General features: G+C 41.2%; 1 protein-coding gene and 2 long non-coding RNA genes across 11 annotated transcripts in view; 1 reads left to right on the top strand and 2 right to left on the bottom strand.

The window, feature by feature from the left end:
- ARHGEF7 (Rho guanine nucleotide exchange factor 7) overlaps positions 1 to 23706 on the bottom strand; it is an 88207-nt gene extending 64501 nt beyond the window's left edge. For 4 of the 8 annotated variants that reach the window (XM_088136516.1, XM_088136519.1, XM_088136515.1 and 1 more), the window contains exons 1-2: positions 23363 to 23704; positions 6196 to 6282 (exon numbers count right to left, since the gene is read on the bottom strand). In XM_088136516.1, coding sequence (XP_087992642.1) covers positions 6196 to 6282; positions 23363 to 23527 — 252 coding nt within the window. In that variant the 5' untranslated portion in view covers positions 23528 to 23704. Of the gene's footprint in view, positions 1 to 6195; positions 6283 to 6373; positions 6427 to 23362 lie in introns of those variants that run through there. The other 4 variants (XR_015795396.1, XM_088136521.1, XM_088136514.1 and 1 more) reach the window with 4 other exon arrangements.
- LOC148216439 (uncharacterized) overlaps positions 22663 to 27588 on the top strand; it is a 27263-nt gene continuing 22337 nt past the window's right edge. For both annotated transcript variants that reach the window (XR_015795399.1, XR_015795398.1), the window contains exon 1: positions 22663 to 23258. This is a non-coding gene — a long non-coding RNA (uncharacterized LOC148216439). The remainder of the gene's footprint in view (positions 23259 to 27588) is intronic.
- Positions 26356 to 27588, bottom strand: part of LOC148216438 (uncharacterized) — a 25546-nt gene continuing 24313 nt past the window's right edge. The window contains exons 2-3 of the long non-coding RNA XR_015795397.1: positions 27391 to 27470; positions 26356 to 26676 (exon numbers count right to left, since the gene is read on the bottom strand). This is a non-coding gene — a long non-coding RNA (uncharacterized LOC148216438). The remainder of the gene's footprint in view (positions 26677 to 27390; positions 27471 to 27588) is intronic.

Here is a 27588-nt window from a genome sequence, read left to right as displayed (position 1 = left end):
AGTTACATCAAGTGCCCAAAAGACCCTTGAAAATTATTCAGCCCTCTACCTGCAGGCAGTATATAGTACAAGTGACAGAATTCAGCCACATTACTGGAGTTGATCTTTTTAATAATCTGCTAGATGACTCACCTAAAATTTAACCTCCCTACCTGGAAGATCCCATGAAACAGATATTACAATTAAGATATGAGAGTCCCTACAAAAAGACAGATTCAACTTCACTTTGGGCTTTCTCTTGGATGAACCTATCCACCAACTAAGATCAACTTGGTTGGTCCACAATCAAATGGAGATAAAAGAAAGGGCTTCTCAGCTACTTAAGCTTATGTGTTCATTTTCTAGTAAGACTTTTTTTTTGTTTTCACTTTTAGTTTTCAGACGTTGAGTTTATTCAAGTTTTCTTTGGCAGAATTGTTTAGGTACTAAATTTTAACTGACACTTTTACTGGTTTCTTTGATTTATTCCTATTTTTAACTTACATTTTTCTTTTTTCTTTTTATTATAATGCTAATAACCATATATCCTGGATGTGTGCTTGGATGGATCAAAAAGGATATTTTGTTTTTAAATAACCAAAACACATAGGTTATAGTTTCATTTGCTTAGTTCTTTGTTCCCAAAAACTAAAACCTATTTTCATCTTTATTGTTTAGAAAAGAAAAACAGAAAAATGTAAAGGAAAACAAGGGTCCTTAGCATTTTTTCAACACAGAGAAGGTCCCTAACATCCAAGGGCTATAACATTCAAAAAGGCACTACAGGGAAAGTCTCATCAGAGGCACTCACAGGGTGCCTGGGCCCCTCACATGGGTGAAATTCCTGAGAAGCCTTCTCAGTTGCAGAAGTTTCCCAGTGATGCTGCAATTTTGGCTAAGAACACCTATGTGTGATGCACAGAGATTCTGAGGAAAAAATTACAATCTCATTTGCTAGATTCCTTGTCCACAAATTAAAAACTAAAATATATTTTCAGCTTAAGGAATGCATGCTTACTTTCTATTTGTGTGCTGCATATATTCAGCCATCTCTTAGTTTTGATTAGTAAATATAAGCTTATGTGCTGTTTTCTCCCTTATATGGAAACTTTGCCTACATTCTCTTTAGCGCACTAAAACAGTGTTTCTCAACCTCAGCAGCTTTAAGATGTGTGGACTATAACTCCCAGAATTCCTCAGCCAGAATTATGGGAGTTGAAGGCCACACAGCATATAATTGATGAGATTGAGAAACACTGCACTAAAACATGTCATACCTTTCTGAATATGAACTTCACTGGTTTATACTTCGCAGTGTACAAGGAACAACTCCAAAATGCAGAGGTAGGAGGGGGGAGAAAAGAGTGGAAAGTTTAAGTGAGGTATGAAGAGCCAAATAGATTGTTTGTTTCCAAACTTCTCTTAACTTGTCACAGTGATCCTAATAAGCCAAATGCTGTCATGCATACTATTATTTTCAGTTTTATTCTGAATATTATGTAGTAGTGAGAATTCCATAGCCGCATTATACAATTTGAGGTGTAAGCATGGGTTGAGGAACAAAATTGCTAAATTTTCCATAATGAAAGTATCTGTCTGTACAGCAAAAGAGAGATTAACATGCAGCTATTTTGAAGAACCCCTTAGGTCTCTCCAAGGGTTCTCTTGGCAATCTTGCAATCCTCTACAATGATAAATAGATTTCTGTAACACACACACACACACACACACACCCCACTCACTAAAAGATATGTAACTTTCATCATTCTTTCTTGACTTAGGCTTAGTTTTATCAGCACTTAACAGCTGAATTGTCATCTTTAGCTTTTTTATTACCACCCAACAATTTCCACAATGGTAAAAAGAACTTGACAAACACACACACTTTTCCAGCCACTCCAAAGGCTATAGGTATATTATGGGTCACTGCCCAGCACCAATCACAATCAGTGATGTGACTGGAGGGTGGTTTTGAATAGACCCCACAGATTTAGACATCTCTCAAAACTTGCTCCAGGCTCCTATGGGCTTGCTCAGGCAAAGAAGAGTGAGGTTTGACAGAGCTCCCCTTAGCCTGTACAAGCCTGATCAGCTATTTAAAAAAGTTTTACAATCTTTCTCTAAATTGCTTGTGAATCCCCGGGGACTGCAGTCCATAGTTGCAACAGTTTGTGAATGTCTGGATTACATTTTAGGGTCACCTTACCACCTACATCAGGTTATGGAAAAGAAATAGAAATTTTGCCTTTTTCTTAGTAGTCATCTAACAGTCTTTCCACCAAAATATTGCAGAGGAAATGCTAAGATTATAACATTAAAAATTACTACCTGAATATTCTTGTTTTCCTTTCTCCCCATGATCTTATTCCTTTGATGTCATTTCTTTTTAGCGTGTAAGCTTGGAAGGCAGAACAGACTTTTTATTGATTTGCAAGCCACACTGGGAGCCCTTCCAAGTGAAGTGCTGGCATGCTCTGAATAAATAATTCCAGAGTTTCCAACTGGCACATTTATAAAACAATTCTTATTGGCTTATTTAATCAAGGAAACCTTTTAGATTTTTAAGTCAAGTGAGGGACTAATACTTTTATTACCATTTCTCCACATCTGTAATCACAACTTCCAATTATCTTGGCTCACTTTTAGAGCACAAAGAAAAAACTAATTCATTTTCATAAAAACAGATGCCATGTATACCAAACCTTTTTGAGCAGATGACCACATCTGGAATAGAGAGATCATGTTATGAACACTCTTTCAGGATTACTGTTGGGGGCCTTCCCATTCACAAAATGACTGCCAGTACAACCACTCACAAAACACCAATTTACCAGAATGCTACCTAGCATCCCTGCTTCCCAGAGGATGCTCCACACACCCCACTTTATCTTTGTACTTTTACTGGACAGGTCAGTACACTTCTAGAAAAAGCAACCATCCATTTTTATTTTCTAAAGAATTCCCAGGAGCAGTCTTGAAAATGATGGTGCTAGAGGCTGACACTCTGCTTTGTTACAGGCCAGCTTCACTTTGTTTGCTTAAACTTTTTTTAAAAAATGTAAACAGTCAGAGACAGAAGACAGCCTAGTGGCACCAAAGAAAACATCTACAGGCACACTGGCACTCCAGATATAAGCATGATCCCTGACATAAACATATATAATTCTAAGTCAATTTCTTAAATCACTGGCTACTGAATACGGTAAACAACTGCCTGGGTTGGCCCAAGACACTCAGCCATACAGTTCTGCTTACAACCCCCAGTGGTTGGGCTCACACAGTGTGCTAAAATAAAACCAAACAAAAACATGTGTGAAAATAAATGGAATGCTAAGTAAATGGTTCAATCCCAAGTAGGGAATAAAACAAGGATATATGAGATCTCCTTGATTGTTTATTTTATGGATACTTGTGTAATAAATACTTACGGTGACATTACATATTATGTATGTTCAAACAAAAATATGTATTTACTTTTTCATGCAGATGCTGAACTGCGGCTGCCTGAGAACCAATATGATTTACAACATTAGATACACAGTATAATAAAACAAGGAGTATGGACCTAAAAATCAGTGTATCAAAGATCAAGGTTGTAGCTTGAAAGAGAAACCACAGTGAATGATTTCAAGTTATACATAAATGAAAAATTAAATGTATTCACATACTAGTAGACTAGACTAGAATGTTTACTAAAGATAGAAAAATGAATGAGGAAATGTTAATGTGGTTAGACCACAGAAAATGGATGAGGAACAAATGCAAAGCATATCTATGAAGGAAGAGAAAATGGGTTGAGAAGACAGAAAAGACCAAGAAAATAGTGGTTAGAGGGAACTGTTGAGATCCTCCAAAAGAGAGAGGTGAGAAGTTTAAAGAACAAAAGGCAACGTATAAAGCAGAGTACAGATATGGTGGTTGCAAGAATAGAAAGCAGTGGAGAAAGAGAGATCACAGAATCATAGAAGCAGTGAATGATAACTAAATTTAGAGTTCTTTTTCTTTTATCTCCTGCATTTAATTTCTTTTCCTTATTATTTTTTTTGGGGGGGGGGGACTTGTTCTTTGCATACCTATACCAAAAGAGAACAGCACACTAGATTTGCATGTGTGAGATTTCCAAGACAGAGTCTAAGATCAAGAGTAGCTTTGTAAGTCATATGAGACAACAAATGTATATATGAAAACTTCAGATCAAGCAATTCTGTAACTAGGAAAAAGCTTACTAAAGGAATTATAGACATGATAGAAATACTATTTTACCAATGAGTGGGCACTTCTGTCATGGAGGACTTCTTGTCCAGTAGTAAATTAAAGCACGTTTAGTAGCAGAACCTTTCACAGGTGTGCCAGGCACAGCCTTAAATGTATAGGATCTAAATGCCATGATGATGATGATGATGATGATGGTTGGTCGCACAATCAGCCAGATGTTTAGGCTGGATTTGGCATCAAGTCCCTCAAGAACCTGGGATAGGCAGATGTTGTTGCTTGATGATGTTAAAGGTATCATCACAAGATATAAGCTGTTCCAAGTAAAGCTGCCTTTTGCCATTATTATTATTATTATTATTATTATTATTATTATATTTTTATCCTTTTTTTAAATTTGGTCAACTCAAGATGGTGAACATACTTAATACTTCTATTTTCCCCTCAACAACAACCCTGTGAGGTGGGCTGGACTAAGCGAAAGTGTCTGGCCCAAAGTTACCCAGCCAGCTTTCATGACTAAGAGAGGCCTAGAACTCAGTCTCCTGGTTTTTAGGTCAGCACCTAAACCACACCAAATTGGCACTCTATCCCCCAACATGCCAAGAACTATTCTGCTCCTGAAGCTAACATATTTATTTTCCCACTCACTGGCACCAAAGGAAAGATATAAAGAAATAAACCTTCCGCCTTGGCTTCCAGAAGTCTACCCAGCATCAGAACCCATACTGGTTCCACCAGGTATTCTCTCCAAAACAGCCTCTGTAGAACTACTACAGTCCTACAGACAGTTTATAATTATTGGACCCAATTACACCTATTTCAGAGTAATCATCTACATAGTTAGGCTGTATCATGGAACCTTCTCATTTCCATCTGGCTGCTTCTGCCAGTACATAAGGATTTAAGAATAGTCCTACTGGATCGGGCTAAGACCCATCTTAGTCCAACATTTTGTCCATCACATGCCTCTGGGTTTCTCATAAACAACAGATGGAGACACACACACACCCCATCCCACCACAGAAATAACATTTAGTCTTCAAGCCTACAGGCTTGTTCTCCACCTTTTAAAGCCATCCAAATTAATAGCCATCAGAGGCTTATTTTGAAGCAATTCACATTAAACTGCTGGGAGAGGAACAACTGGATAGCCTGTTTTCATTTTTCTCTGAACAATTCACGACATTGCAAAAGGGGTGCTCGCTATTTAATTTGCTCACAAGGCTAAAACTGGTTATATTCACACAACATGCTTACCCATAATTAACTTTACTGAATTAACCCACATGCATAACACACCACACCATATTCAAACCACACAGGCTAGATTTTCACAATGTATGTAGGCTTCAGCATGGTGGGCTAGTTTGTGAATAGGAATATATATATTAAAAAAGCAACTGAATACATACAGTGGAAAAGTTAGTTTTCTCTCCAATCTAAGTACCTTACTAGCTCACTAGTAGAAACCATACCAGATACCTTCCGCTGTGAGGCTAATATCAGTCAGGAGTAGTACCGGTAATATGGAGCGATTATATTCACCCCCAAGACAAGCATTCCAATGCAACAGAGTTCTCCATAAACCTGTTATATCTTACCTAGCTTCTCCCTCAATTCAATTGCTTCAGAGGGAGTACTTTTAAGCCTGACTGCAAAAACACTATTCAAACAATACAACAGCAATAAAAGACAAATTATGGTTATACACACACACACATACAGCAAATAGAGGACCGGTACCGTGTAAGCAAACAGCTCAGATATATAGATATCTGCATATAAATCATGGTATTAATATTGGGCTAGTGACAGACTCGCCTGCGTGTAAAAGAGAGACAGGGAGGTTTCTTGCTAGCAGCCACTCCGTTCCAGCTCCGGCACGCCCCGATTCATTCTTTGGCGGAGATTTTACGGCGGCCGCGGCGACCCGCCACCCCCCCACCCCCCCCCGACGCTCCACAGGTAGACATGCATTCGCCTCCCACCCCATTTCCTCACCTCCAGGCGAAGGGTGGCGCCGCATGCTCGAAGGAACTCGCGGATATTGCTCAGGCACTCGCTCTCGGTGCGCGGCTCCGGGTAAACCTGCAAGGAGAAGGCGAAGCGGCTCAAATCAGATCGGGCGCTGGGCTCCAACGGCGGGAAGGGCGCCCGGGAGGAGCCACCCCGGACTCACCTTTATGGGCAACTCTCCCCTGTAGTCCCATTCACTCCCCTGCTTCTCCCGTTCTGGGCTTCACTTGAAAACAGCGTTTGATTTGCTGTGCCCGTGACGGGAGAGGTGAACCGGGAAGTAAACACGAAGGCAGGAAATGGCGTGTGAAGAGGACGAGGGAAGTCCCTGTCCACCCACCCCGGGTGATTTTCCCTACTGTCTCTCTCCCTCGTCCCTAGCCGATGGATGCTTCCCATCCTAAGGACCGTTTGGTTAAGAAGTAGCACGCCTATGAGTTTCGGGCCACCCGGGAAAAGAAGGCAGAGAAGTTTGCTCGCGCGCCCCTTTTTTGCAGCCGCCGCTGCCGGGGGGGGGGAGGAGCGGGGAGAAACTAAACACGGTTGCAATGGGAAGCGGTTTGTTTCTCTCCGGAACTGCCCCCCCCCTTTCTAGACAGGCTCCTGCGCTTTTAACGAGTATGAAATCTTTTTTAGGCAACGGTTAACACCTGGGACGATGAAACAGAAGTTCAGTCTTATAATTCTCCTGCAGAACAAGAAGGCTCCGCGATGGCGTTATTTCTTCAGGTCTTTGTCCTCGGTAGTACCTGGGCTTGAAAGCGTCACCTAAACGCCATCAGGTCTACGACTGCCCTGTACCAAAGCGCCCAGCACCCACTAACGCAGAGGTCACCGTAAGTTCCAGCCAGCCAGCCAGCCAGCAGTGGTGCTTTCATAGCAAAACATACACGTGACTCAAGTAAATAATGAAGCAAAGTCTTATTCTGCAAAGGAAACCAAGAGCCCTTTATCACTAGCTTCTGTAACAATCTGCCAAACCTCAGGCCTACTTCAAGAGATTACAGTATACCAAGTTGAAATGTCTTCTACTGCTCTTCTATGCTCCTCCCACTTAAAAAATACTTTTTTCTAATACTGTACATAGAATCTGTTATATTGCCCTCTGGAACATTCTCCCTTCAGAGATTAGGATGGCCCTGACCCTGTTGGCCTTTCTAAGGCCTTGAAGACCTGGTCATGTGCCCAGACCTGGGGCCCAAGTGTGTTAGGGCTCCATTTCTTGGTTATATTAACATCTATGGTTATAATCTTCCTCAGTTGCTATATACATACTTATTTTTTGTACTGTGTTTGTACTTGGTTTTAGTTGATTTTATGTTTGCCACATACAGTCACTTGCTTGAGATGGATGGCCATAGAAATTGAATAAATAAATATAAATAAATAAATGTCCTGCACTACAGAAAGCATATTAAATAGGAGAAATCTGTTTAAACTGGAGTTGAGTAGGAGGATAGTCCTGTTGCATAGCATAGCATTTTGCTATCTTCAAAGCTGAAGGAGAGACAGTGTCAGTTTTCAAACCTATGTCAGTTTCAAGGTACAGTACTAAAACACTGAATATATACTAGATTTACAGGTTGTGCTGCATCCTCATAACATTGCCTTCATCTTGTCCCCATGAGTGAGATAGCTTTAAGACATCCCAAATGGAACCAGGGTTAAAAATAGCATTTTCCCCCTTATGTCAACTGCATCCAAAAGCATCCTCTGTTAACTTGGAGGGAAGTTAAGTGAGTGCCAACAATTGGGAACAGAAGCAATAAAGGCAGGATAGGAATTGGCAAATGTCAAGCCTCCATAATTTTTTGTTGATTCAAAGATGGGTAGAGAGCACTATAATTTTGGAGTAGGGAAATGTCTATGGAGATTTCCATATATTGTTAAAACTGGTTTTTAAAAAGATGAAGTGTACATTACAGGTGTCCATATTCTGGGTCATTTATTTAAATCATTTTCTATTAAGCTTCTGATGTTAAGCATCTCTCTCTCTCCATACACATGCATGCACATACACATGGCCCCTACCTAATTGTGGGATGGTTTAGAGAGATTCTGCTGAATATGAGTCACAACATTCACAAAATGTGACATCAGAATTATTTGCCACTTTTTAGTTCATTTGCAGTTGCATTCCTCTGTCCTATTAGCTCTCATCTTTAGCTACTCCCTATATAAATTACTATTTTCAAAAGTAGGCAACACTTTTACAATGCAGCGGAGTCCACAGGGAGGGTTAAAAGCTCTCATGAAAGCAGCATGACACTGTGACACAAGCCCCATCTGTTTTATATTTTCATGGACCCATGCCAATTTTGTGATGTGTCGCACTATGGAGGCAGCAAAATTTAGGGAGGCCTGATTTCCTACAGGCTCCAGGATGAGAAAGGACTATGGCAAAGCAGTAGTGTGGATATGGCTTAAGACCACTTTATGTAAAACATACCTACTTCTCCAAATAATTTATTTTGTTCACACTTCAAAAATAATTTGGAAGAAGTGCTTCAGAACTCACATGGGTGCAAAACACGTCTTTTATACAAGTCTTCTCAAAGATGCGGCTGTTTTCAAAGTTTCTTAATGCTTGAGAGCTGCCACATCTATTTCCAAGCTTGTATAGAACCCTAAAAAAAAGGCATGGCTGCAGAGAGATGCTATGTTTACACTTGTACAATTTCCAAAGTTTCTACCAAATAACTTTTGAAGCATGCACAGCCCTAATCTATTCAGACCATCTGGATCTTTTTTTGTATTCATCAACAACATATAACTCTAGCAGGGAGAAAACATATTCCATCAAGAGAAACTTCTTTTTATACCTTAAAATTCATTCTATGATCAGTTTTTCAGTTCACACGCAATCTCACATGTTAGAGAAGCATGGCACTCCAAAATGTTTGGATTCAGCCAGGAAAGCTTTGCAAAATTGTGGAATTCTTCTGTTTAACTGGACAGAAAAGAATTATTACATGCATAAAAAGTAATCTGGTTGCAGTATTTAGGGCTACAAAATATTTGGGCTACAAAAAAATGAAGGACCACTAGACGGAAGCAAAACAACACTTTTTTCTGTATCTCTGATGTCTCCTAGTGTTCATCTGGATTTTTGCAGCCTATTTACAATAGCCCTATGTTAACTGCATTTACATTTTGTAATTTACATGTGAGTTTACTTTTTGCCCCAGCCTTTCTGCTTTTGGACGACCATGTCTAAAAAGCCAAAGTGTGTCTTTGGCCTGAGAAAAAAAAAATTGCTCATCTCAAGCCATGGTTTACTTTATCATGCTTTATTACAGTTAAATATTTTATTGGGCAAAATATGGTAGTCTGAATTCATCAAACAAAAGCAACCAAGCATATGCCTGATAAGCCACTCTTGCCAGCTTCATACACCATGCTAAGATATAACCCATGGGTACAAACCAAATCAAATTATATTATGGCTAAGTGTAATTTACAAAACTAGCCTGCAGTTGAATCTTTTCCTCCATGGCCAAATTAAAAAAAAAAAATCTTATTTCAAACCTAGCATATCAGACAATTTACCTTCTTCCAACCTCTATTTTTCTATATTCAAGATTTGTTTCCTATCGTTTAATCCCAGATCTTCAGTTGAATATACAGTTTATATAACACACAAAATATGCTCCTTTTAAATAAGGTATTGTCGACTGATTCAGAAAATCAATGAGGAAAGTTTCAAAACGCAAGATAGGTTTAGTTTGAGACATAATACATTTGAAAGGATGGAACATTCAAGCAGAAAGATACAGTAAGTCAGGAACTTGGAGATTCATAATTGGATGGATTGGAGAAAATTCCTGGGTAGAGCTGAATGTTTCTTTATCTGCCCAATCTCCAGAATTCTCAGCATATAGCTGGTAGGGACAACCATGGAATTTGTTGAGGTCATTTGACAGAGAAAGGAGAAAATGGAAAAACCATCTAGACAGGCATGTTCACATGACTCCCCAAGCCTAATCTGGTACTACAGACTTACTCAGTATTCTGAGAATTATCTGATTCAAGAAACTGAAGACAGAACAGCAGCACCTATTTTGTTGGGATCCTGGCCCTGAGGCTATCACTTCCTAGTGTTTGCTTACTTCCTTGTTTTCAAAGGGTTTTTAAATTTTTTTTAAAATCTTGGCTAAAAAAACAGACAAGACAGAGAGGCAGGAGTCAACAAACATTTCAGGCACGGAGTGATCATGCAATTTCATTGCTCACCAATCCTCTAAAATAAATACATCAATGGGCATGGGCTGCAATCTTGTAAACAGCCATCTCACCACCTTAGATCTTATGTAATCCCAAGGGTTCTTCCCTGAATTCTCATGAAATGGAGTGCTGGAATCTCATGTGATTTGGTGATTTTGCAAGGTTGGGACAATTTCATTTATTTTTTATTTAAAGTTGGGATTAGAGCATGACATCCAGAGGTGTTGTCACCACCATGCTGCCAAACCCTGTGATTAGACAAAGCAGCAGCAGCAACCAAAGGGAATTTAAGATGGCAGGAAGGAGCCCATTGATGAAATTGAAGGTTTCATGGTTAATTATATGGTTAATTATAATGCCCAGTACACAAGAGACAACAAAAGCAGTTGAACTGGAAAGAGATGCCCTAGTTGCAGCGTTTTCTACTCGTCAACTGCTTTATAATACATAGGAGTGTTGTATACCTAGTTTATTTCCCAATGAAAGTTGGGAGGTGAAGGTACTACCATCAGACAGTAAGTTGCCACTGAATTTCAGGGGTGCAATTTTGATGGCTCTGGAAGCCACAAAACAGAAACCGGGCAAATACCCATGACCCTTTGACTGCCTACCTAAGCCATACTTTGTTTTCACCAAGCTCTGTTGAATAAGCCACGATAGCTGGGTTCATACATAAGGCTAAGTCATAAACCGTGACTAACACATTGCAATGGATAGTTATACATTGTGCTAAGCCAAAGTCACATGATTTAGTACGATAAGGAAACTTAAATGGTGGCTCCAAAATTATCTACAGTAGAGGTCAGCTAACAGGTGAAATTTTGCCAACAGCTACAGTAGAACTGCAGTCCTTAAGAAGCAATTATCATTTCGCTATTCCCTGAACCACCAGGACAGCTGGTATAAAATTTAATTTGATGTACATTTAGGAAATGTTTGTCTCACCAGCTTTCAAGGAATTAACATTGTAAATGACAAATGTGTGCACTGTTATTCCCTGAACAGACCAAACACAGCTGCCCCATTCAGATTATTCCTGCCAGGATACATAAATCTCCACAGGAGGCTGCACATTGTGACTATTGTCAGAGAAAAAGACCATATGGGTGCAAACTGTCCTAAGATGTCTTTGAACAACTGTCACAGAGGATCCTGCACAGGGGCTTATTTAAGTCAAGAAAATGGATTTGCAGTATTTTGGTAGCTGCTTTCACCACAGTAGTATGTTTTGCAGATCAGTGGCATCAGATCAACCTCATACTATGGCTACTGCTTTGTTATCCATTTCATCCATTTGCTTCTTCACCCCGTAATGCCATTTTTCTCCAAAGTATTTCTGATTGCTCTATGTGTTATCATTCCATTTCAACAATCCAGATTCCAAGGCAAGCAAAAGTAAACAAAACACATCAGAGACTCATACAGTCCAACCCAATCTATATATTCGCCAAAACCAAGCTATAAACGTTTCCTTAGAATTCAAGCAGAAATGAATTCTTCCCCATTGAAAATAGGGAAGGAGTTACACACTCTAACATGAATAAACAACAGCACACATTAAAATGCACACCAGCATTTCTGGAAAAAGGTGAGGCTGAATTGTCCCAGATATGCTTATTTTTAGAGTAGTACATTTTCTGCCACAGTCCAGCATCTTAGTGAACTAGCCCCAAAATGGGTCTTTCCTTATCTAAGAACAAGTTGTTCTGCTACTTCAAGGTAACTGTGGTCAATTCCAGATTGGGATGCAAATCTGATCACAGAATAACTTGAGCTCCTGACCATCATAAACCAATTCTAGGTGCTTACCGTTGCAATAAATCCTGGATTATCCCAGTCACAAGTTTTCTGCAATCTAAGAACGTTATCTTAAAGCAGCAACTATCACTGCCAAAACAGCAGCATTTTACTGCATATTATTGCATAGGCTCATCTATGTAATCATTGAAGGAGATCATCTAGCTTGGCTCACTTTCTAGTTCCTGGTATCCCAACATGGGGGCTGGACATCATGACTGAATAAAGCAGTCTAAACTTCATGGCAGGCTTTTCTCTCTTTCACTTTGTTTCCAGAGGGAGCAGAGACTCATTTCTTGGTGCAAAACCAAGGGGACAGGATGAGGCATTCATTTCTGGCTGACCAATGAGCCCTAATTAATTGTCAGTTCCCTGCACTCAAATATTGGGGAGGAAGAGCTTGTTGGCTCTTGGATCTTTGTGAGCGCTAGGATTTGCAAACAAGCAAATATGCATGAAAGCCAGTTTGGTGTGCTGGCAAAGCCCCAGGCTAGAAATCGCAGACCGTGAGTTCTAGTCCCACCTTAGGCACGAAGCCAGCTGGGTGACCTTGGGCCATTCACTCTCTCTCAGCCCTAGGAAGAAGGCCATGGCAAACCAATTCTGAAAAACCTTGCCAAGAAAACTTAAGGGACTAGCCCAGGCAGTGGCCAGGAGTCAACACTGATTTAAAAGTACCAAAAAAAAAAAAAAGACGATAGCATCCTAACATAACTGTAAATAGTTGGAACATCCTTATTATTCTATGCTGCATTTTAATTGTGGAATCAGAAAACACAGGCAGTGGAAAAACTGATATACTAGAAGTGCCCTAGACAAAGCCGACAGATGATTCAGGGAGGGTATTAAGTACTGGGGGTTTTGAATCAAGAGCTCGGTGAGTGCAGACACTTACCCCATGGTATCTGGTCGGTCAGTCAAACAGAGAATTACGGATCACTTACTGGAGCTCGCTACATTCATCTGTACGCACCCTGGTGATGCTAGTACATGTCCAACACATTTTTATAGGCAGGCTGCATTTTTTTTAGCAACTGCAGGGGACATGGCCATGATGTCAGGTAATGCGTTCAGGCCAGTGTGACAGTTTAAGCGGAGTTCTACATGCCTATTTAGGAGGAAATTTATTGCTATCCAACCAGGGGTGCTATTAGATTCAAGACCACATGTTGTATTAGATCACCCGCTGTCTGTGCTAGGGATCAACTGGTGTTGCACAGGAGGTATAAACAATCACTACTCTGCTAGATTTTGTTTTTTTTCCAGCGTGCTGCAGAAGCTCACTTTGTTTTGGTATTTCTGTTTTTCAGACTGCCTTTATTCTATGCACTAAAGAGTTCATAATTCCTGAGCTGATTCTATGTACTGTCCTAATCGGGTCTGCTTGTTTGTGGCTTAATACAGTTGATGAATCCAACCCCTGCACCATGGTTTATGGGAAGGGTAAGCAACCTTTTTAACAGCCAGTAGTCTCCCCCAGCCCCAAGACTCCAAGGGCTGCAGAGTATATGGCAGTGGTACATATGGGGGTGGGGGTGGTAGTGGTGGGTACAGCTAAAATATTTGGCCAGATTTTTTAAAATTTGTATTTGGACTGATGGTAGTAAGCAAAATAGGTGTGGTAAGCCTACCAAATTTGCAAAAAAATCTTATCAAAAATGTGCAATGTTTTTTTCTTCCTAGTGTTTTCTCACAGGTGCAGGGCCTGCTTTTTTGGGGTGGGGGGATCAAGTGAATGCTGATCCATTGGTTGTGACAGGAATTTACTGATCAGCTTGTTGTCCAAGCCTGACATTGTGGGCTGAGAGAGAGTGACTGGCCCAAAGTCACCCAGCCGGCTTTCGTGCCTAAGGCAGGACTAGAACTCTCAGTCTCCTGGTTTCTAGCCTGGTGCCTGAACCACTAGACCAAACTGGCTTTCAAAAATCTGCAATCTGACATCCAAATTCTATCTCAAAAAGCTGGAGGAGCCAGACAAATGGACCTGCCTACCCATGGAGGATCCCACAGGCTTCAAAAGTGGTTCTCTCCACTCATGGATTATGGCTCAGCATATGTGAATCTATCCATTACAACTTGTATAACAAACAGTGGTTAATACAAACTATGCCTTAGCACAACGTACGAAACTCTAGAAGGAACTGGGACTTTCCACATGCCATGCTAAGCTGAAATGTGGCTGACTAGTCTGTGGCTGAGTGGGCTGTGCTCACATGATACAAACTCCAGATCCAGCCTCTGTGGTTAGTCTGTGATTCAGCGTAACCCCACACATTTAAGTTAATTTACTATAACGTGATTACATGGGCATCTGCATGGGGGCAAGGGGGAAAGTGATGCCACGTGCATCATGACTCCATCATGCAACTGACAGAAATTATTTGCATCATTTGTCTGACAATGTCATGGTACAGGTAATGTCACTTTCACTGGATGATTATGCCTTGGTGCCTTGTGTGAGCAGACTCAGCTGTCCTCCTGGAATGAGCAATCATGTAAATAATATAGCAAGCACCTTTTCTTCCATTAAGGCTCCTGTGGGTTTTTTCCCCCCCTTGGTGTGTGCCAAAGTAAATGCAATACTAACAGGCAAATGCAAAACTAGTAAAAATATTCTACCTGCTGCATTTTGGCTTGGTATCAAGCTTTTATAGGAATGGGAGCCATGCCAGGGGGAAAAAAATCCATCCAATAGCAAGATTATTTAAAAGGGAGTATAGCTTTCTCTTTTCTATATAAATACACAATCTGCAAATACCCAAAGAAAACCAGCAAGAGAAAATGGCTGACAACACAGTACTACTGTATGCCTGCCTATTCAGAAGTAAATCCTGATTTAAGTGAATTGTTTGTTTGTTTATTTATTTGTTTATTTATTTATTTATTTTGTGCCTTCATGTCATTCTTGACTCCTGGTAACTGCCTGGAGGTTTTCCTGGCAAGATTTTTGAAAGTGATTTGCCCTTGCCTTCTTCTTTCTAGGGCTGAGAGAGAGGGACTGGCCCAAAGTCACCCAACTGGCTTTGTCCCCAAGGTGCGACTAGAACTCACAGTCTCCCAGCTTCTAGCCTAGCACTTTTACCACGACACCAGTTTAATCTACCATTTGATAAATGTATATATGGTTTCACCCTAAATGTCCTTTAGGCCATTATTGTTGGGATCATACAGTGCCATGTGGTTGTGGTTTGTGTATAAGCACATTGGTTGAGTAATGCAAGTTTAAATAAACCATGACTTAGCATGCTGTGCAAATGTAGCTGATTTGTTACAGGATAAATTTGAGGTAAATAATTTTGAAACATGATGTGTGAACAGGCTGTTAGACATTCTAGTCTGACTCAGAACTGGAACAGAACAAGTCAGGGAATATGAGCATGTTTTCAAATGCTTAAAATAATGTTGACAAAGCCAGTCTATAAATATGGCTATTTTCACACTCCTTGCTCCATATATTACCTAGTACTATGTAACACTGGGGGAGAGTGATTAGGAGCAACTTCCTGATGGTAAGAACGATTTAGCAAAAGAACAATTAGTCAAGGATAATGGTTGGATCCCACTCCCTAGGAGTGTTCAAATGGGGGCTGAGGGACTACTTGTTTGAGATGGTAGTGGATTGGGGCACTAAGCAAGAGGTTGGACTAGATGACCTTTCCGACTGATTATGTGCCATCAAGACAATGTCAACTTTCAATGAAGACATAGACTGTCCTTCTTCAGGATGATCTGTCCCCAACCTGGTCCTTCAGGTCTTCCAGCGGTGGACTCATTGCTGCTCTACTGTAATGAAGCCTATCCACCTTGCTGCTGGTCATCCTCTTCTTCTCTTTTCTTCCACTTTTCCCAACATTACAGACTTCTCAAGAGAGCTAGGTCTTTGCCTAATGTGTCTGATATATGATCACTTGAGCTTGGTCATTTGTGCCTCAAGAGAGGACTTTGGATTCATTTATTCTATAATTCATCTGTTTTCTTGGCCATGCATAGTATTCTCAAACATCGAAGTTCAACCACATCAATACTCTTTCTATCCTGCTCCTTCCAATTCATACCTTTTATGATTCTATAATATCACATTAATGTTGCTACACTGCCTAATCCACCTTGCAAGAGAAAGCAAATGTGATTACATCATGTTGTTCCCTCTGCCCCCAATGAAATGTCTTTGGAAAGAGGTAGATTGGTGGCAGCTTCCCATAATGCAGCATGGGGAACAATGCTGCTTGGTGCGCCCCGGTAAGACTTTTACACGTAGAGCGCTTTTATTCCCTCTTAGCAGCTTGCCTTTTGCTGGAATTCAGGGGCTTTTCAGACAACATTCTGTTAAGCATAAAGTTCTGCTAACTACTCTGTGCATTTAAACGTTCTATCTGGATTGTGGCCTAATAAAAAAAATGCGTAAGCCATTCTGATAGTTTCTTGCAAGGAGAAACTGTTTTTGTCAAGTGCCCAAAAGATTAATTCAAAACAGAAACTTGCATTCCACTTACTCTTTGTGGAGTAGTGGAATAGCATCCAGCCATATATATGTTCATTTACTGTGGCTTTCTCCCAGAGCCGCTTTATATAGTTCACACATGGTTATCAATTTACATGGTCAAAAAAAAAAAAAAATTAGAAAGAGAGATGATCATACACTACCCAGACTATTTTTCAACTATTTCTAAACTTTCTTTCATTTCAAAACATTGGTGTCAAAATAAATATGCTTTTTTTTGTTTTTTTAATGTACACGTTGCCCTGTATTAACAGTAGGGTTGTCATAAATCATTAGTCTTCCTGGAATTCCACTGTGAACTACAAGTGGGTCATGCCTCACTTAAACTGGGTCATACAATTATTTCCTTTCTAAACAGTTAGGAAAAAGACAAGATGACAGACAAATTTTGGACCATACATTTCACTAATTCACAACTGGCTAGGTTCACACATTGTGACAAGCCATAAGGTAGTTTGATTTTGGCTTACTGTGCAAACCTAACTATTCATAAAACATGATTTATGAAACAGCACAGTGTATGACTAGTGGCTTCAATGTGCAATTGGTTGGCCATTGTGAGAACAGACTGCTGGACTAAATGGGCTAAGTGTCTAGTCCAGCAGGGCACTGCTTATGTTCTTGACCTAGATCGAAATCTAAGTTCATATGACACTAGCTAAAAAGTACCCTTGACAAGCATGTGGTTATAATGATTTTATTGTTACATACAGCTCTTTAATAAATCATTATGGCTTATGCATCTTCTGAACTCTGAAACAATCATTATTTGGGGTTTCTGGAAATCAAGACTTGCAACTTAACACAAACCTAGAATAAAAACCCCCAGTTGGTAGCTCTTTCTCATTTAAACAACAAGGTAAGTCATGATGTTTGGTGAAAGAGTCACACAAGAACAGGATAACATGGTAGCAAGCATGCTCATTAACCAAATTTTCCAACTGATGTGTTCTGCAAACGTAGCCTCTGAGCAAGATGAATCCACATTTTACAAACTAATACAAGGATGCTGCCAAAATGGCATTCCCATCAGTAATCCTATCATTTCATAAATGTGGGAATGCTTATCACATGTTTTGTTTCTCTGACCACACCACCAATAGCCAAGCATGTAGACAGAGGCTGAGGGGAATGCATCCCTGGTGTTCTTAAAAAATGGAAACATGGTTCTTTGCATCACGTCAGCTGTAACATAATGCTACCTAGAAACAGGCCAATGCAATTTAAAAAATGTGTTTTGTGATTCAGTTTAAGGTTCTCCCTTCCACAGGGAGACCTGAGGAGACAAATGATGAAAGCAGCATTGTGCTAACATGACACAAAGTCTACCTCTTTTGTCATGCATCATGCTGCCACACCCATGTACAAAAGAGGTGGAGCTTACTGTACAACACTGCTTTTGTCATTCTGATGAAAGCTCTGGATTTTGTGGACACCTCTAATCTAGAATCATCTAGAACCAAAGATTTTGATGCACGGTACCATCAAGCTTTGGTACCTCTACCAACATACCATTATAAAAACTAAAATAGACTTCCTTGTTCACTTCGGGAGATTAGAAAATAATATTAGAAATATTAATAACAATCAGAAATTAAAAGCAATTCATATTGATTTTAAAAAGGCAACTTTAACAGTCGGCCTTTAGATTCAGCTGGAAACGGTCTGGCCCTGGAAAACAAAATAGCTTATTCCTACTGAGCTCTGGAGGAGGAGGTAAGAGTTTTCTCTGTTTGGTTATTTCATTATTAACTCCTAATTAGTTTGGTTGTTCTTTCTGCAAAAGAAAGAATAATATGAGTTTATTTTAAATTCCATTGTTTCAATGGAAGACCCAGTTACTCTTCTGCTGCCTGTACCTTCCACATCTTTCATCCAATTTCTTTAACATCTGGGGCATCCACAGGAGGAGTTAAAAAAGTCACGATGTCAACCCCACCCCTATTTTACATGCATCACAGCCACCATGTTGGCTTTTATGATTCCCTCTACTGACGCTGCTGTTAAAGTTAAAGATGGTACCCACAATCCCAGTGATATGCTTTCTTCCCATCCCCAAGATAGGAGGAAGTTATTTTACTTGGAAACTCACAATTCCTATACAGTCCCTCTTGTGTCTCTCAAATGAGACTGACAGAGGGACAGTGGTCCACTATTGCTACTACTGTCAGGGAAAGGGATGAGCAGAGAAGAGAAAGGGGTTCTTCTCCTCTCTGCCTGCCTCTCCCACTTTCTCTGGCCCTCTCCCCTTTGCTGTCCTTCCCTTCCCTCCTGACTTACTGGAGAGACTGCCACCAACCACCGTCAAAGCAGGACCAAGAACACCTCCCTTCATGGGTAGTCCTTAGCTGCCACTGCTGCATCCTAGGTGATCATAATACTTTCCAAGAAGCACAATGGGAAGCAAAGGGGCAGCAAAGGGAGAAGAGCAGGGAAGGCAAGAGATCTGCATTTGATGGGGGTGAACAGAGGTAAGCAGGTAAGAAGAATGCGGAGAATGACAAGGAAGGTTATCATTCAGAAAACTGTTGTGGTACAAAACAGCAACAGGCTGCATGGAAGTTACTGGTGTGGAAAGCAAACTTTCCACACCAGTAACTTTCAAGGTTCTACAAGGTTGCTATTTCTTTGCTCCTAGAGAAGACCTTTGGTTACCAGGGAGGTTCTGAACTCTTCATCAGCCAAAGGAGAAATAGCCACAGAAGCACAGAGTCCCATAGCTGGATGAGAAGGTCCCATAGCTGGACCTCCCTCAGGCTCCTCCTCCAGGTGACAGAATATCCTCATAAAGAAGAACTTGTTCCATTTTCCAGTGGAAAACACTATTTTCTGGCTGGCACCATGAGGGAGGCTCAGAGGACATGTCCTGCACAAATGATAAGCAGGCCATCTTGGCACTTGGCAAGAAGGGTGTGTGATGAATTGTAAAAGGAAATGGGTGTGTTTGGGTAGTCATTAAAATCTCCACCTTTTTGTATGCCTAATGTTTCACCAGGCTTAGATATACCTTAAAGAGTCAGTTCAGTGCTACGCCTGTTTTTCATTGATGCGGATTATTGATCATATTAATTTTAAAAATAAATGTGTGTTGACACAAATCATTCATCCAAAAATTTAGACTGATATCGGAATGGTATAAATCCTTCCAAATGAAGTCATAAAGATAAAGCAGCAAATGAAAATCAGAAGGTCTCCTATCTAAGAATGTTCATATCGCAATGACCAATTCGGACAATCATATTTATTTAGTTTACTAAGCTAAAATACCAATGAACCTTTTGCCTAAACATGCAGCATCTTCGGTTCCCTCTTAGCCCAAATTATAACTGATTTTTTTTTTTAAAAATCCTCTAACCATAGTTTTCTAATTTTGCCCATGCCTAGTAAATATAGTTAGCAACTTTAGAATGTGGCAGTATGTTTAATCAGAATGAAATCCAGAGAAACCCCTTGTTCATTGTTTTGTGTAAAAGTCTTAGATACTAACAGAGTCCCTTGCTATCTTAAATCACACATAAAAGCTTCTAGGATCCTCTTTTATTTTGATTTGCACTCCTACATTATCCAAAGTAATGATAGTAAGCATACTGCATAGACAACCATTCTTTCAGAGAGTGCCTCGAGTTTCCATTCCACATTTCTTCCTTAGCTACAATGACATGCAAATTGCAAATTCCAGACTTCATTCTACTTGCTCACTCCCTTATTTTCTGTATACTCCTTAATAATGTTAATTTCAAAGAATGCCAGGACACTCAACTATTGCTGAGTATCAACCATTCTTTCATCAGACTTTATGTCTAGTCAACCCGCCAGCACATCCTAGCCTTGAAAAAGACTTATTTGCAAGGCGTGTGGCAAGATTACTGTAAGCATAATTTGGATCTTAAAGGATCTAATATGAGTTCTTATGACTTAGGTAGCCTCGGTCAAAATCATATTGACCATTGGGCTAGACCTGTTTGATTCATAGATCATGCTGGTCCACAGATTATGCTGAGGCATGGTGTGTTTAACCAAGGCTTGCTGAATAGATCACTTTTGATTGGCTTCACTAAACACACAAAGCCGTAAGGCACGTTTTATAAACTACAACGGTTGGGCCACACAACACACTGTACCAAACCATACACACACAGGCTGACACAGGGAAGTGGGTGTGGATTTATTCTCTACTGCTCTCAAGGGTAAGACAAGAACCAATGGGTGGAAATTTTAAAGAAGAAGATCTAAACTCAACATAAGGAGGAATTTCCTGACCATGCTAGCTATTAGGCCATGGAACAGCCTCCCTCCTGCAATTGTGGGGGCTCCACCACTGGAAGCTTTCAAGCAAAGGTGGGGCAGCCATTTCTCCACAATGGGCTGAGAATTCCTGCCCTGGGCAGTGGGTTGGACTAGAAGACGTCCAACACTATATTTCTGTGATATATTCAGAACTAACTCATGTTGATCAATGATAAACTTATTTAAATTATACTAAACACCTGAAGGGGACTCAGAGCTTTTAAGAAATCGTCTGTGCCTTTTTTTAATTAAAGCAAGTTCTGTAAACTTCTAAAGAATGGAATTTAAAAATGCAGCTGAAGGGACTTTTCTACACCGTCACGCTCCATGAAGGTTATTGCTCAGGGTGAAAAAGTTAAAAAAAAAATCAAATCCCAAATTCAAATTCATAAGCTCTCAGGATGCAACTAGGAGCCACCTTCCACAGCAAACCCACCCTCTAGTGGCCATTATTGTGCATCTATTATTCTGATTGCCTTAAAACAGCACCAAAACTTCTGGCTAGTATAATCTTTTCATTAAACAGTGTATGTGGTTTTCCCAGCCAGCCCCTCACGGTTAATTCACAACTATGGTGATTTCCTCCAAACCTGGAAATGCTTAGTTTCCCATTCTCATTTAATCTCTCCTTAATTAGAGTAAAAATGCAGCTTCAGTCAATATCTAGGTCAAAGTGCATTGTACAGCATATACCGTGGGGGAAGAATCCTATGTAGCACTGTTGCCCCTTCCTTCCTCCCTGGAGTCTGGGTCCTAGTAGACAGAGAAACAAAAATCCAATCTGCTGATCTAAGTACATTTGTATACATATGGAACAAACATATCCTTCTGTCTTGCAGAACACATGGAACCTTCTCATTTCAAACCAAGGTTTGAAAATGTCTGAATAAACAAGAATTTGAGGGGGGAAAGGGTTTTAAAAAATCATATTTACACACACAACAGAAAATAAAAAACCATGTCCTTGGTTTTCACATTGCACAGTGCTCCATCTGAATATCAAGATACTAAACTTAGACTTTAAAATAACACAATAAATCACAGGAGCTGCCTTGCTAACTAGGTCATCATTCTGCAATGTGGGCACCTTAAGAAATTTCTCACCAAGAGGAACATATTCAAGCAATAGAAATAGGAGTGTTATGGCAGAATTGAAATTATGTGATTTTTCCCATTTTTTCCTAAAAGTAGAAGCCTACATTGCATGCTGAACTGCGTACACACACACAGTCTAACATGCATGTGTATATATGTATTATTGTATATATTTATATAAAATTGTAACTACTGTATAATATAAAAACCCTGCACTGTCACACATACACAGTCTCAGTGCAAAATTTATCTACAGAAAGATCTACAGAAAGTGATCTCAAAGTAAAATTAAATTTGTCTCCATGGCTATCAAAGCGAAGTATTCTTATTTTTCAGTAATAATAATTAAGAAGGTACATAATGCCTACACAAAAAATATATTCGAATCTAGATTAGTATTTTAAGAAAAAAGAAAACTACCTTCTAAAGATTCATCTTTTCAAAATATTCTTTTATTTACACACACACACACACAGAGTACACACGTGCGCACACACGCACATTCATTCTTGAGGGTGATTGATGGCTTAATGTGTTTTGCCCTTTTTGGTAAGATTTGAAGATACCAGCCTGGAGCATTTCTGCTTGAACGCCGAAAAGCTAAAAGCGCAGCTGCCTCCCCGCATTTCAAACTCTGCTCCCAATTCGGCCCACCTCCCCACCCATCCCCGTTTCCATCCCCTCCGAGCCCTTGACAATGGAGCCTTTGCGGCCAGACAGGGAGGATGTCTCCGCGCAGGAGGCTTCCCACGGAAAAGGCCACACGCTTCCTCCCTTCCAAGGGTGGGGAAGGACTGACTGCGTTGGGGGGGGGGGACCCTGGACAAAGGAAAGTGCGTGGATCTAAACGAATCCCGGGCTCGGCTCACTTTCCGACCTATCCAGAGAAGCAGCCTTGCGGATTGAATCCAGGCGTGCCGTGCGCGCTTCCCCCCCCCCTTTTTCCATCTGCCCGAGCTTCTCGCCGCCTCTGCCCAGATTTAACTGCTGCGCCCGGGGAGTCGGAAAGGGACTGGCAGCGGCGTATTACGCAGCCCACCGCCCGGGCGCTTTAGCCCGCGATGGTCGCAAGACCCCGCGCGGGCTGGGGAGGACGGCTCGGCGCGCTCCCTGGGTTCTGCGACGCCCTGGCGGCGAAGCCCCGGTAAAACCCGCTTCTGTTATGGGGCCGGGCCGGCGTAGGCGGGGGAGGGGAGGGGAGCGGGGAGATTTAATGGGAAATACCGTATAGGAATATAAGGCACTTACTTTATCTATGGTACCCGGCAGCAGGCGATCCAGCAGCCTGCAAAGAACCACCCCGTCTTTCAGAGATGCTTGCAAAAATCCCTCCGGGTCCGAGATGCTTTTTTTGGGCGACTCCAGCACCCCCAGGGTGATCAGCCATGTAACGGTTTGCTCGGCTGAATTCATGGCTGCTGCCGCCGCCGCTGCCCAGAAGAGGCTTCTGATCCCACCGAAGAGCCAGCGCGCGAGAGACGGGGAAGGCAACGCACCGGAGGCGGCGGGGGTCGTATTTTACGGGGCGTGGGGGGCTGCTGCTTTCGGAACGACCCTTTCCTCCCTGGACTTGCCCCCAGCCACCCCACCCTCCCCCGTTGTCCCCCCTTTATTTTCTGCTTGGGGTTTCACATTGAGGCAGCCGAGTCGCGAGTCGCCGCCGCCGCCGCTCCCCCTCCTCTTTCCTCCTGTAGTTGCAGATGATGACGACTCGGTTTACGAAATCCAGGCGGCTCAGTTTCTCCCTCCCGTGCGCTTTGGCAGATTGTCAAACGCCTTTTCATTATATACACATGAACCTGCAGCGCCTCCCCCCGCCGGCTGCCTCTCCATGACATCATTCGAGCAGCGGGAGGCGGGGGAGCGGGAGCAAGCAGACCCTCGCCCTCTCCGCGCGCAGACCTCGCGCCGAGTCAGCGCCCCTTCGCCGGGTGCGTCGCAGGAAAGGCGGGGGGAGGAAGGGGGAGGGCCGCGGCCCCGCCGCCGCCGCCGCCGCTTCCTGTTGGAAACCTCCTCGGCGGAGGTCCGTAGCTGGCGATGCGGGCGAAATGGGTAGTTGGACGTGAGGGCGCGCGAAGAGGCAGGGCTGGTTTCGCTTCTGCGGCCTCGCAGAGGTCGACCAGAGGCTTTGACAAAAGCGTGTGCGTGTGCGTACACACACGAGCGGTATAGCGGTCCCAGGATTCAAAATATTCGGGTGGGTTAAGCTCTCAATTTTACGTTTACCATAACGTCGAGAGGAACTAATTCGTTATCATCTCTTGCCCGGGGGTGGGGGTGGGAGGCTTTTCCTAGGCAATACTCCAGTGATTTGAACGGAGACCCGCGGGGGGGGGGGGGGCTGTTTTTGGAACCAGCGGACCCTTCGGACTGAATGTCCAGCACTGATTTCCATCTCTCCGGTTCAGTTAAAAAAAAAAAAAAGCAGAGCTCGGTCACTTAACAAAGAACGAGAAGGGGACAAGCCTGCAGGGGAGGCAGGCATGGGGGTTCAGCGAGGAGCCTTTTAATCGTTTTCGGGCGGCTACGAAGCTGCAGATTTACGGTACGCGCTGAACAAGGGAAGATGCGGGAAAATAATCCGCCCACCTTCTGGTGCAGCAAGAAGAGAAGGCGCTCTTGCCGAAAACCCTTCGCGTTTGCGGCGGCGCTTCTCTTCTGCTCAAAAACAGTTCAGGCGATCCGGCTGGGAGGGCAGCGGGCCAGCCTTAGATACCCTGACGTAGCTTGAGCGGTTCTTGCTCGGGGCGCCCTCCAGCGGCAGGTTCCGTTCTTTCCACCGCAGGATTTGTAGCTCGATCACCTGGAAGCAGCGTGGCTGCGTAGACCTGCGGGTTTTTGTCGTGAAGGGAGAGTTTCTTGTTCCTTTCCCTGGTGACTAACAATGCAGATAAACCACAAAACAAATATCTGTCTTAAAATCTAAGATAAATTGCTTTTAAAATGACCGGCCGCCTTTCACAATTAATAAAATGATGGGGAAGGAATTTAAAAAGCACCACTTGAGGTGGTTGTTTCTTTTAATAGTGCATCGTATCACAACTGTCAGCGCTAAATTATGTTATAACCTAATAGTATTAAAACATATTCTGATTAATAAAACATATACTTTATTTCCCTTTCATTTAAATAAAGCAACTTTTTAGTTAAAAAAATTATCCATTCCTAAAAATCAGGCTTTATTTTTCTCTACAAATTTTATATTAATGTAATTTAATTTGAACACATTATTTTAAACTACTGATTAGATTATATATTTTTTCACAAATAATCTAATAACATTTCAATAAGTTTTGTGATTTTTTTTCTATTATTTTTGTTTTGCACTTTTAGCGTTTTGCCAGCAGGGCTTTTAATAGGACACAAGGTTGACAAGAAGAGAAAGCAACATCTCTTCTCTTTTCTCTCTTTGTTTCTTCCTTTATCTATTACATTTATACCCCAACTTTCTTCCAAAGATCCAAGTTGTCCCTCCCTTTAACTCTCATAGCAACAGTATGACATGAAATTTGAGAAAGTGGGTTTGCTCCAAACTCAGAGCTGTTCACTTTCTCATCTGCAAAATATATCTGACCAAAATAACCAATATTTCAAAACCGTTTTTGTTGATATAACTACCTATAGATTCTTCATGGTTTTCCATAGATATTAACGAATACCATTACTAATGTCTTACCTTCTTAGTGTGGTCGACCCAGTTCATTTGTTCTTCTTGCAGAACATCATCATTGGGTTCTCATCCCCCTTGTCATGTTTTAGCAGCTATTCTACCGGGCTGCAGCGGAGGGAAGGATTGGACTGCAAAGTCTACAGCCATTAATTCATTTGATGTCTCTTTTCCCTGATTTATTTCAGTGCAAGGTGATCATTATAACAACTTCATATGTCACTTGAAGGGCCGATGCCTGAGTTTGTTTATTTTGTCTTCTCCCTCCCTCCTGCTCCTCCTCCTCCTGCAGTTTGCAAGGAGGAATTAAGATCACATTTTTTTCAGCAGTTCTGCACTTGAAGACAACAATAACATGTTCAGTATCTGGGACTACCTGACAGTAACAAAGATCTATTTCAGAATAACTATATCATATTATGAAGAGAAATCCAAAACAATCTTGAAAGGTGGAAAAATGTAAAACTCTCCAGGTTAGCATTAATTCCAACTTCAAAATGAATATATTACTTGAACTTTGTATTTCAAAATTTGTCAAATCTTTCTGGTCAACTGGTAAGAAAAGAAACAGAAACCAAGAAAACTTCTCTCTTGTGAAACAAAGGGAAAGGAATCCAAACTTACTTTATGACCAGCTCCAAATTTTAATTAAAAATTCAATTGAACAGACTTAGTTTATTACATGTCACAGACCTAGACAATGTAAAAGAAAATACAGTATATAATACAAATTACACTGTAGCATGCATGGTAAAAAGTCCTGTAATCATGCTTCATCCACTTAGCTGATAACGCACCAACTTTACAGGCTACATGTACAAACTTTTCAACAGCAAGAGTCATCTTGGGATCTTATCTGCCAAAAGAAGCTGTACCTAGAATTCTTATGTCCAACCTGGAAATGAGTTAAGAAGAGATATTAGTAGGTCATTGCAAATGTCTTGGTAAACGTTACAGGAAGCCAGGGCATGATCCCATCTTTACAAAGGCAAAGCCTTTCAGCGTAAGGGATTCTGTGGTATTTCCATCCAACACAATTGCATTATTAAGATAGAAACCTAGATATTGATTCTTTTGTTCTTGGACTCCTCTTCCAGGATCTGAGATCCCAAAATGGTTCATTTGACTTGCCACAAATAAGATACAAAAGCTTCTATTCCTGAAGAACTTTTAAACATCTAAATTGGTGGATTCCTATTATTTCTAAATGTTCATAGACCATGTTGTGTAGGTTGGAATTCAAAGGGACATAATCTTTCATAGAAGGGAATGAAAAGCATGTCAGTAATTCTCACTCTATTTTAATTCGTGTAATTGCCAAATTGCTACTTCCTATATTAGATGTCTGGCTAGAGGTGAATGACCCAAGAAACCTGGGTTAGGGTCAGATTTTGAATTATATGTTAATTGCCTTATTTTAGACTATTGATTGCCATGCATATAGTTGTGATAAAGTGTTACATTTATTGATCTGAGCCAAGCTGTTGAGCTATCAACAGGGGAATACACTTTAGATTAAATACTGATCCTTATATTTGCAGCCTTCCCTTACTCCTGAGTTGAAATGCTGTTCATCATCTTTGAACTGGCTGCCGAAAATGATACTTACGTGAAACTTGTTGCCCCATTGCCAATCCCTATCCTGCCTCTCTTGCCTCTGCTTCAAGTCTCAGCAGTCTCCTGGCGTCACTGCAAGGCAATGGGTGACAAAGCAGAACACAATTATTCCGAAGAATGGGAAGTAGGTTCTCATGGCTAGAGAAGCACATGGGAAGAGAAGCTAATGAAAAGGACATTCCTTATTCAG

The sequence above is a fragment of the Python bivittatus genome, unplaced genomic scaffold, assembly GCF_059951505.1.
Source record: "Python bivittatus isolate LINGU-HERP-01145 unplaced genomic scaffold, Pbiv_v1 ctg000060_np1212, whole genome shotgun sequence".
Classification (NCBI taxonomy): domain Eukaryota; kingdom Metazoa; phylum Chordata; class Lepidosauria; order Squamata; family Pythonidae; genus Python; species Python bivittatus.
Note: the sequence above shows the minus strand (reverse complement) of the source record. Positions and strands in the feature narration are given on the sequence as shown.